Genomic DNA, 12,451 nt, shown 5'->3' with positions numbered 1-12,451 from the left:
TGTTATTTTTGAACATTGAACATTTAGTGACATTTAATGACATTTAATGACATTTAATGCTTGTTTAGAACAACAAAATGCTTTTTACATTTTCTACCATTGAGATAACGTTTATCATTTAAACCTTTCTTTAAGATGCCAAACGTTGAGTGAGAACATAATTGTTGGACAAAGTAAAGATTTTAGTTCTTGGTATCGTCTAGTCTATTGTATATGATTTTTGGGATATTACCTTTTGAGAGCAGGAGCATTTAGCAAATTTTGTTTTCTACATATGTTTGAATTTTTGTTTTGAGACTTTTAGAGGTTTTAGTCAAAGACATTGTCTCGACACCTTTTCACTTCTTGAGAGTTCAACTGATTACCATTAGGTACAGTATAGCTTACACGTTTAGTATACCTTTCTTAGATGCTTTGACTTGTAAGTCGTTTAGCATTGTACCTAGAAGTTTTAACTTAGTTGTTTTGCATTTCTGATAACCCTAAGGCTTTTTTATATTGCTGGATGATTAGGGATTTTGTTCCTAGCACTTATGTTTTTGTCTATCCAATCTTTTGGTTAGTCATTTTAGATTCTTATCTTGTTTAATGTTATTTGATTAAACTTCAAAACATGAAAGCTTTTAGACATATAATTCTTATAGACGATTTTGTCTTAACACTTGCATCCTCTGATGGCCGAGCTTCATGGCCAATCTTTATTCTTTATTGGTTGGGCATCGTCGCCCAACTTTATCCTCTAGTGGTCGAGCTATGTGATTGAACTTTGTTCTTTGTTGGTCGAGCTTCGTGACCAGCCTTTATCCTATGTCGGCTGAGCTTTGTGGTCGAGATTTGTTCTCTATTGGCCGAGCTTCGAGGCCGAGGTTGTCCTTTTATATCACTTGGTAGTAGAACTTTTTTATCAACGGAGGCTTTACGATTACTTTGTTGCGAAGTGTCTTACCACTATGTGCGTATGACATGTTCGGGTGTGCTTTGTAGACAATTTTCTCAATGTTGAGAATGCTTTTTTTCCCGATTGACTCACCTGTCAAGGTTTTTGGTGGTATGCTCAGGAAGCCTGATGTCTTTCTTGCTTTACCATTTTGCCAAGATGATTGGTATATCTCAGACTATGCTGACTCTCCATCCTGGAAGGGGCTCCGATTGCCTGTGCTTTTTGTTATGTTGTTGTACGAGCGTTTGCATTCGCTACTTTAGGGTCGTCACCTGATTGACTTCCATCTCGTAGGAGAGTTGGGAGGACCTTCGAGTGGTGACCATGTAGAGGTGAGGTCAAGGAAGAGTTTTATCAAGGCCTCACAATGAGTGTCAAATGATAGTACTAGGATGTTGAACGTGAATTTGCAGACATGAGGCAGGATCCTAGTGATGGCTTGAATGCTCTTGTTGGTCAAAATTGAATCCCTTATTGTTCAAAGGAAAAAGATCCACTTCAAAAGACTCTTTGACGCTCAAGTCAATAAAAGAGTTTATAATCCTTTTTAATAAAGTTAATATGAGTTATGAAGTAAGTATTCCTTAGAGAATACTAATTATATTTATATGGGTCGTAGACTTATGTTTTTATTGAAATAATATTCACCTTAAGCATATAATAACATTGTAGTTAATAATAACATAATGGTATTTCAACATAAATAATAATTATAATACTAAACTGTCCAAATTAATTATGATAAGTAGATATTGTCTAAATAAACGTAAAAATAAAGAAACTTAATAAATTTTGTTGAACCATACTCTTTAATATTTTTACTTATTCAAATAGTAACATAATCTATGTTTAATCTAGCATTCTTTTTACAACGAATGCATAAAAGTATGGTAAAACTTCGTTTAAATCATAATGTTCTACAATACTTTACATACCTTTATCCAAAATTTTGCTTTAACAACGTCAAACCCACATTTTTATAATTTTAAATTCAACATTTTAGAGTTTCATTTTTTATTAAATAGATTATAATTATATAAACAAAAATAACAATATTATAATTAAATAAAAAATATTATTAATTTTATTATATAAAATTAAATTAATCAGTATAATTAAATTATAATTTAAAACTATTAAACACAACGAATAATATTTTAAANAAAAAATATTATTAATTTTATTATATAAAATTAAATTAATCAGTATAATTAAATTATAATTTAAAACTATTAAACACAACGAATAATATTTTAAAGGTTTAATACCTATTTTGGTCCCTCTTTTGGGAAGGTTTGTTCAAAGTGGTCCTCCCTTTTTTAAAAAGTTCACTTAAGTCCTAGTTTTTGTAAAAACTGTGCAAATAAGTCCTTTTTGGTAACGGCGTTAACTTTGTTAACGGCAGAACTGCCACGTAGCTAATATCTGATGATGTGGCATTGTTATGGGTTTTAAAAAAATAAAAAATTGTGACTGTGCAAATTAAAATAATTAGGATTAAATTAAAAAATAAATTTGGGATTGCTGGGCGATTTAGGGTTCATCACGCACATTGAATCTGTTGATCAGAGCTCTAGGGATTTTGCGATCTTCCACCCTCTTCATCCAACTTCGTTCATCGTTAAGGAGGTTATCAAGGAGGTTGTTTCGTTCATCATCGTTGTTTCGTTCATCAGTACACAGTTTTTTATCCAAGGGCAAACAAATTAAAACGGAAATTTTAAAATCCAAAGACAATAATTAAATCCCAATCAGAAAGCAGAAGCCAGTGATGATGGTAAAAGCAAAAAGTCAAGAAGAAAGGGACACTTCAAGAACAGAAGTGGAAGAAGAAGAAGAAAGGGACACTTCATGGTCGCGGATCGGTGGTGCTGGCGGAGTACAGCGGCACCACCACCNACNCNAGCGCAATCGCGCGNCAGATTCTANANAAGATTCCGGAGTACTGCNGGAAGTGCGTTTTCCGATCTGTTCACTACTCCTTCTGTAAAACCTAAATCCATCACTTACTCGCTTTTAATGTTTTGAGAAGATGGGAAAAGAGAAGGAAAGGGTGAGGAAAGGGAGGGGACCTTGAATAATTTTCCAAATGCGTGACGGAGGTGAACCCTAATTACTTAATCCATCCCAAATTATCCCATTTTTTTTTAATTTAATCCTAATTATTTTAATTTACACAGTCACAATTTTTTATTTTTTTAAAACCCATAACAATGTCACATCATCAGATATAAGCTATGTGGCAGTTCTGCCGTTAACAAAGTTAACGCTGTTACCAAAAATGACTTATTTGCACAGGTTTTACAAAAGCTAGGATTTAAGTGAACTTTTTAAAAAAGGGAGAACCACTTTGAACAAATTTTCCCAAAAGAGGGACCAAAATAGGTATTAAACCTATTTTAAAATAAATAAAATTGAAAGTTTTTTACAATACGCACATCCTAATTTAAGAGACTCACCGTATCACATTATTACATTAAATGCTCCAAATAATTTTCTTTATACACTAACGATTGTTAAGATATGAAAATGGTTTGAGAGATTATAAACAAAGTACATAAATTTTTTAAAAATGGTTAATTTGGTTAGTATTCAGTTCAACNTATACAGGCCCCATCGGTCAGTGATGGCAGTCCCTGTATACAGGCCCCATCAGTCAGTGATGGCAGTTCTTGTATACAGGCCCCATCAGTTAGTGATGGCAGTCCCTGAATACAGGCCCCATCAGTCAGTGATGGCAATCCCTGTAGTTTTGATGTAAGCCTCATCCTTACTTGATGGCAATCTAGTCCCTAGAGTTTGTCATTGTTCTCCTTTGTCAAAGTCATCCCACTTGAAGTTTCATGGTGTTATTTGAAATTTCGCAGTTGTCCACTACTGTTCATAAATTGCTGTTATTTGTTCGTCGACAAGTGATTGCGCATCTGTTTGCCGCACACTCTTGAAGACAAATCATATATTTCAAATTGAGTTTATTTATTCCAAGCTTGGTCCATACAATCTGTATGCTCCAGCTTGAGAGGGAGTGTTAGAGATATTATATTTAGTTTATATCGTGTTTATGTTAATTAGGGAAATATAGTCCCTATATGTTTATTAGGGAAACATTCTTCTTATTTTTATTTTATTTTATTCTTACATATTCATTTGTATTTGGGCTTAGCCCATATTTCTTCTATTATAAATAGAGAATCCTATGTGTGTATTTAACACAAGGGATTAATTCCAATATATAATTTTCACTATATTTAACAATAACCATTCTTGATCATAGTTTTGAGCCTAGTATATGTTGTATAAAAAGTTGGTTTTTATTGTTATATTAGATTATTGTAAATTAATTTCATGTTTTCTATCTGTTAACTTATTTACTTTATTAATTATGTCATCATTACTTTATAATTATAACACTATATAATTATTCTTTTATAATTATAATATTATATAATTTGGATGTTACAAAAACATGCATATAAGATGATTTTTAAAACAATAAGATATATTCTCACCTTAAAAATAAAAAACCAAAACAAATAATCAAGGGTGTGGAAGTTGGCTAAAATTAGGTCAAGAGAAACTACACAAAATCTAAAGTAATGGTGTCTAAAAGTTTGTAGAGCTACGTATCTAAAAAAGAGAATGGTTGTGAGAGCCAAATAAGGGCATGAAACTAAGTTGGACGAAAATGGTAAAGTTGTGAGAAAAAGAAAAAGTATTACTCGTTAAAGGTTATTTAGAGGGAGATGTAAAAATTATATTGAATTCCATGTTCATGATATATAGCTAGAAGCAATAAGCATTCTACCATCATTTGTTACATATAATATTTGTAGCAGTAAAAGGATATTTTATACCTATAATGGGATACTTGGATACTCCAACCTGTTTAGAAAATATTACAATGATTTAGATACAATGTTTTTAAGAAGCCCATCTTGCTATATGTTGCATGATTTCATCCCAATCTATGAGAGATATAGTATTATAGCTATACATTAGGATTGAACCATACATTAGTCATCTACAAGTTTTCGTCACAATCTCATTTATTTATAGTTAACTCTCTTAGATCTGTCATCCTTACTGGTCTACTATAGTCTATTTATTTAAGTATTTGTACCTATCGTAGTCCTCCGTGTAGTAATATTCAAGTTCATCCGAATAATAAAAAATTATTAAATAAAATAAGTTACTTACATTTAAAAAGTAGAAAAAATTAAGAAAATTAAAAATATGAAGATTTTAATAAAAAATAAAATACGAACAATGAATACATTATTTTATCTAAAAAAAAGTAAATGTTATCTTTTTAATTTGACAAAAATCTAAACGTTAAAATATGGTTTAATTGCTTCTTTTGTCCTCAGTTTGGTTGAAGTGTGTCAAATTCGTCCCGCTTTTAAGAAAATGTCAATTTCGTCCTCATATAGAAAAAATTTGTGTCAATCAAGTCATCTCCATTAAAAATCATTGTTTTCAAAACTCACTTTATCCATTGCAAAATCAGGGATCGGACCCATGAAGTGGTTATTATTCAAAACTCATTTTAAGTTTTTAACACCATTAGTTTGTTTTTAATGGATATGACTTCATTGACACAAATTTTTTCTATATGAGGAAGAAATTGACATTTTTTTTTAAAAGAAAGACGAATTTGACACACTTCAACCAAACTGGGAACAAAAGTTTCTTGTGTTTTAAACTTCAGTAAAAGAAAGTAGCGTAGGAGAATAAAATATATTTTTATTGTTAGCTTTTATTTATATATATTAAAGTCTTTTAACTTTATAACTTATTTCTCGGTCACATATTTTATTATTTTTACTCTTCTTTATATTATTTTAACTTCATCTTTGTTATTTATATAATCATAATTTCTTTCTTGATATTTGGTATTAAAGAAAAGAAAATATATTTTCTTACATTGAATATTTATTAATTTCACTATTTTTTTACAGTGACTTTTATTTTTTATACGAAAATTATTTGGTTTATATTCAGGATAAGGACACGGGTACATAATATCTTTTTTTAATTAAGATGAATGATACAGAAATTTAATATTGTTTGTGTATAGAAATGGAAATGTAAATAAATTATTACTTTAAAAATGAGATAGTTTTAGGTGTATCCCATTTTATTGTCGTCCCTAATTAATAATATGATTGTTTATTGATTATTAACAACCCATGAATGTGAAGTAATTTAAATCTTCTACAAAAGACCTGTCTGATCACCTTTCAATGAATGGTTAAGACATGGTATAACTTCTGATAATTATGGGTAAATTTGGGATTACGTATTGTTGTAAGAAATGCTTAAGTCTCACCTCAAATTATTAGTTGGTTGTGTGGGTTCGCTAGCAACAGAATTGCAGCCCAGTCCTTAAGGCTCGAAAATTTCAAATAGAAATCAGGCTGCTGCTTTTTACACCCACAAAAAAAAACTTCTCTAATTTTTTTTCTCCACAATAGAAAGGATTGATTGTTTTCCGAAAAACAAAATTCCAAAATTGTTTATTGTGATCTCAAAAATAGATACGTAGATTATAGGATGCGGGTAGAAATAACTTGTACATTTCATTCTACAAACACAACTTATCTCGATGAAAGGGCCTCGCGATAGTCTTTCTCGACGGCAACAGTCTTCCTAGACCACAACAGTGGCAAAAAACACAATAGGAACCCTTGACCAAGATCCCTCAACGTAGCAGGAAACCTCTCACCACAGTAGTGTCAACACAATAGTCAGCCTTACGTCATGACAACGAGTGTAAGAACGAGTGAAAGAATAGTGAAAGAGTGGTGGACGTTGATTGGAGTAAAAGAGGAGAGTAGAGCGAATTTTGTATGACAAGTTAATTTAGGGAAGGGGAATCCCAGATTTTGACAAAATAATGATTCATCAACCCTCTTCACGTGGATTAGGGCGATGTCGAAGAGATGACCTCTCATCCTTTAGGCAAATTAGCCTCTACTGAAGCTTCTAGAGCTTGTGTAGGTTGGCTTATTGTTGAGCATGAAAGGCCTCAAGCTCAACATTGTTTGTTATATGGTTGTGTGAGCATTTGCACTTGCTAATGGAGAGTCGCCACCTGGTTAACTTCTGTGGGAGATTTGGGCAGACCTTCGGGTGGTGACCATAGGGAGGTGATGCTGGGGAAATGTTTTACCAGGGCCCCATGATGGGCACCAAATGATCTTATAGGAATTTTAGGTGTGGATTTGTAGACAAGAGATGATAACATACTTTCCAACAAGCCTTCTCTAGTGTCCGTTAATTGTATTCTTATTCTCACTGTATAGTATTTTTAGTTTGCATGAAGTATGGTTCACTAGAAATACCCTCCTTGAAAGTCAAGACTAAAGAATCCTAGGGATCCTTCTTTAGCCACCTTCCAAGTATACTTCCATTCCTTTCATTTTTGCACTTATTCTCCACATATTCTTTCTCCTTCGCCAAAGCCATTTCCTTCAATCTGCTTCAGCCTTCGTGGCATGCATCAACACTGCATCAACCATGTGTTCTCTCTTGAGACCTCATCTTCTTTCACTATGCCTTTCAACACATCTACACATTCTCTCACGATACTTCTCATAATCGAACCACATCATTGTTCTTCATCATTCGAACCACATCTGCCTCTCAACGTTACTCTATCTTCAACCTCCATTTTGGGCTTCACACACAAGCTCTGAACAACCTCTTCCGATTAGGTTTTCCACCGAATCAACTGTCAAGAGCTTCCATTCTCACCTCGTCACCGAACGAACCATCTTTCATCTTCATCCAGAGATCTCCTCCGTTTAAAACATTCCTGCCTTCGCAACCTAGTTTATCACCTTTTCCATCGATTAATCTCGCATTTCCACTGATTAATCGATTCTCCTAGGCTTTCTAAGACCTTCTCCACCACAAAAAGAGTCGAACCTAGGGTTTAGGGTTCTTCATTCATCCGCTTTGAAGCACTAGTTAGGATTTTCAAACCTTCAATCCACTCTACCTCTAGTGATTTACTTCGTTCCTAGGGTTTTCTGTCGTTCTCTTTTGAGTTTTCCTTTTTCCACTATGTTTCGCCATTGGAAAATGCCTCGAGGAGCGTCGCGTCTGATTCAGTAAGAGAGTTTAGGATCTTTATGGATATAGGGAGTATTAGTGATTATTAAGTGAGTATTCCTTAGGAAATACTAGTTGTATTTATAAGATGAACATGGATTGTAGACTTATGTTCTCATTGAAATAATACTTACCTCAAACATATAATAACAATATAGTTAATAATAACATAATGATACCTCATCATAAATAATAACCATAATACTAAATTGTCGAAATTAATTATGATATGTGAATATTGTTTTAATAAATAAGTTTAGACTGCTCCAATTACAAATAAGTTTAGTGGACCTTGTTGGACCTTGTTCTAGTATTTCTATTAGGCTGAATAGAAACATATTCCATCTACTTTAATACAACAATGCTAAGGAAACCCAATTACAAATTGACTTATAAATATAAAGAATCAACTATAATTTAAAAAGTAGAAGCTTATTGTTTAAACTAAAGCACTTTATTTGATCAAACCTAAGCTAAAGCACTCCAAATAGCTCCATCCCCTTCACCACACTTTGAGTGCACATATTTGATCCTTTCCACGGGCTTGCATATTCCACTGCAGGTCCAATCAAAGGATGCAACACATATGTTACCTGCTTGTGCCTTCCACTCACAGTCTGCACAAATCCTTTGTTAGGAATAACGTGTCATGGGAAGAAGACACCAAGTTGGTTTCACATATTCTAAGAATTTTCACATGTCATACCTGGAGGAGTTCCACAGCACATGTTGTGTTCATCTATGTGCTCAACTTCTAGACCTATGAACCATGCACCAAGTGACACATCTTCATTGGCATATTTGTGTAATATTGGCCTGCAATCACAGTTAGGATCATCCTTTAAACTCCGACTGATCTATGAACTAAGATAGAAAACTCTTTTAACTAACTATTAAAAAATAGATTTTAAACTTAATTCAACCTCCACCAAACTGGTTTGTTAGATTATATTTGTACTCATATATATATATATATATATATATATATATATATATATATATATATATATATATATATATATATATATTCTAAATTGATTTTATCTTTAGTTAATGCTAAACTTCCAATATTGACAACAAATAACAAATATCGTTAAGATAAATTTTTCAAATGACTTTAATACATATTAAGAAATAAACTTTAAACCTAACTTTANTCTATTAAATCGGTTCATAAAATAATGTTCACACTTATTTATATATTATAAATTTGTTTTATCTTTAGTTGGGTGGAATCTCCAACATTGGAAAATGTTTCAAAGTATATGGTGAATCTAGTGAGTGCGAAAGGTGAAAAAAGTTAAATGGTCCTTTTTTGTTAAATCTATCAGTGCTTGTCCATGTTGTATACTATAGATTAACCTCTCTTGTACTGTCAACAAAAATGTGGCTTGGTGTTGCATGAAAAAATATATCCATACTGGTTAATGGAAATGTAGGTGGCTAGATCCTTAGAGATTGCGTATATCTGTCCAGTTGCATGTCGGAAGTATTTGTTACCCTCTTCTCCAAACTTCCAAAACTCAGGTTCATGATACTTAACATCCCTAGAGAAAGAAACAAGATCAGATAACACAGCCACAACAAGGAGAATTGAAAAACATAAGTCAAGTGGAATTACTCTCGTGAAAGAACAGGTCCAGATTTCATACATCCAATGTACACCCTGGGTTTTGAACGATGACGAGTAAGGGTTGTTGCAAGTACACCTACATGGCAGCAGTTGTTAGCACAAACCTTTCCTGTGAGGGGAATGGAGTGGAGGAAAAAAAAGCATGGAAACACAAGAAAAATGTCAAGATGTATTGAGACAGCATATACCTAAATTGACATGTACATCATCATCCACTTTGACATAGAAATCAGCATCCCATTTTGCAACTGCAGTAGAAAAGAAAATTTTTGTCTTTGCAGACAATTCATGATACCCTTCAACATGTTCCTACAAAATGAATAAACAATATCATAGTCTTGATAGATTATCAGGATTTATATCACTAAAACAGTTCCAGTGATATGAGTTANCAGGCGAAGGAAATCTTTGTGCTGAGCTTCTTCTGAATCAATAGCTCGATCAAGAATGCTGTTAGAAGTTGCACTGAGACAACCATGACAAAATCATTCATGTCAGTTCCGTTAAGGATAACTGTGTGTCACTTTTAAACATGTATCTATTTTCAATCAGTAGTAATAAAAACATGCCTATGGTAACTACAGAATTTACTCTTTTGTGATGTCAAGAATCTTCTATGAGCTTGATCATCTCAACATGAGATTGAGTGATTGAGTTTAATACATAAAGTAAAGGATTACCGAAAATTCTGCAGCAATTTGTAACTTTGTCACCGATGGTTCTTCTACAAGGTAAGGGTTAAAAATGAAGTTCTACGTGACAAATTTTGTGGCTCATTTTAGAATCTACAGGTCAGATAACTGTGTAATGGAGATAACTGTCACATAAAACAGGGAAAAATCTTTCGGTGCTATCATATCAACAAATAGTATATAAAGGTGTTTCACTTGACAAAGGAAACTTCACATGACTTTACATTTTAAGGAATTATGGATAAAGCCATTAATTCATTTGCTGACCTTATTTACTTTAGACATTATTGTAACGCTCCTCTGATTCACACCATACTTTATTTTGATGATAATTTCACCTTACTAGCACAATAAGAATCTTACAAGAAATAACCTGTGACCAATCATGAATCTGATGACAATTCCCTTCTCTTGTTCCAGTTGAAGAAGCTGCTGCCCTGACCAAAAGGTGAAGCCAAAACCACAAATTATCAGAAATGAGTGCATCACCATTTAGATTAGATTAAAACAATTTGCATTCACAGATACCTTGTGGCATCCAAGTCTCTCTGACAGAATCACGTCGCTTCCTGCTACTGAAAGCAGTGTTTATGCCAATCACTAGAAACATCTTCTTCCTTGGAGGGCCTTCAATGGAGGATCTTCTGGCCAAGGTGTTAGCCGAACCACCTGAGGTTTCAGATTCTCTGCCACTCCTTGCCACTGCTAGCTCCATTTGAAGGGCGGAAATTTGCTTGTCCAGGGATCTGATACCGCTCCACAAAATCATAAACACCAATCATTCAAAGAACACTTCAATTGCAAATTGCAAATGGAAACAATTCTAACCACAACTAAAAACATGTTCCTCTCAGCACTCACTGAATGGCCTCATGGGTTTTGTACACTTCACTCATTAGATCCTTATCCTGCACAGGTTGCACGTGACACAGTCAAAACACCACCAGAAATTTAAAAAACAGAACGTAATGCAAAAAACATCAGCAAATGGAACTGAAGAGATCACTGGGAGTGAACCATAAAAACATGCCTTTTTAGTGGCACAATCCCTTGTCACCACTTGCAGTTCTTGGTCGCGTCGATGATTTGACAGAAGCACCCCATTAGACTCAGGTGCCTCCCACATCCTGCGAAGTAAACAACGTTGTCGTTATTCAGTTCAGTCATTAACATGAGCAATAAAAATTTGAACTTCGGAAAACAAAGCGCCAATTCACGGACTCAAGTTTCGAACTCTAGTATTCCAGTTTAACAAAGTAAAATAAAGTAAACAGGACCACAGAACAGAGAAGAATCCTATAAAAAATTTGTGAAGAAAAAAGTTAAAACGATCAAGATATAGTGACCTGGTCGTTATGATCATTCCAAGAATGAAGGAAAATACAGAGAAAATTGGAACCCATTTTGCAGAGATGGCGGAACCACGAGTCTTCATATTGATTCTTTGTCTGTGTTTATGTCCGAGAACTACAACTTCAAGTACACTTTTTTTTTAATAGGTTGATTTGTGGATATTTATATGAGAATACATTAAGAATAAAAAAAATGAGGACAACAATAGTCAACTATTTGAAATTTATGAGTGGAGCATTTGATCATACTTTACTAATAAATAATGGTTTAAATAATATTTTATGAAAATGTTAGAATTTCAAAAATTAGTTAATGTTTTGTTGGATTGACAAGACAGAAGTAATTGTCATTTTTAAAATCATTTTTCCATTCCTCTCTACAGGCTGTCTATTAATGCTATTTTATCAATCTTCTCTAACAGTTTCGTAAATTTACCATAAATTTATACATAGTTTAAGTCTATAAAGTAATTTTCCCTATGGTTTTTTTTAGTGTTATACCAAACGATCGAGATTAGTGAATTTGTAGATAGGTTGTAAGATTTGAGTAGTAGCTTCGTTCAAATTAAATTTTTTGTGTTTTTATAAATAGATTTTTCCTCGTCAAGTAAGAGGGTTTATGATTTTTTTTTTAATATAACGAGTATAAGTAATTATGAAGTGAGTATTCCTTAAAAGATACTAGTTGTATTTATATGATCAATATTCGTCATGAATC

The 12,451-nt window shown here is 33.0% G+C and overlaps 1 protein-coding gene across 1 annotated transcript; it reads right to left on the bottom strand.

Annotated features, from left to right (window-relative positions):
- Window positions 1-8,320: 8,320 nt before the first annotated feature.
- On the bottom strand, window positions 8,321-11,855 carry LOC106763908 (probable beta-1,3-galactosyltransferase 5). Its single transcript, XM_014648082.2, has 11 exons — window positions 11,728-11,855; window positions 11,412-11,508; window positions 11,243-11,289; window positions 10,910-11,127; window positions 10,755-10,818; window positions 10,082-10,154; window positions 9,878-9,998; window positions 9,678-9,765; window positions 9,478-9,603; window positions 8,763-8,872; window positions 8,321-8,673 (listed from the first exon to the last, which is right to left on the bottom strand). Exons 1-11 carry the CDS (start codon window positions 11,814-11,816, stop codon window positions 8,525-8,527), a joined length of 1,182 nt encoding a protein of 393 aa, XP_014503568.1. The 5' UTR covers window positions 11,817-11,855; the 3' UTR covers window positions 8,321-8,524.
- Between the last annotated feature and the right edge of the window lie 596 nt (window positions 11,856-12,451).

The sequence above is a fragment of the Vigna radiata genome, chromosome 6 (genome assembly GCF_000741045.1).
Source record: "Vigna radiata var. radiata cultivar VC1973A chromosome 6, Vradiata_ver6, whole genome shotgun sequence".
In the NCBI taxonomy this organism is placed as follows: Eukaryota; Viridiplantae; Streptophyta; class Magnoliopsida; order Fabales; family Fabaceae; genus Vigna; species Vigna radiata.
This window is presented reverse-complemented; position numbering and strand designations above follow the sequence as displayed.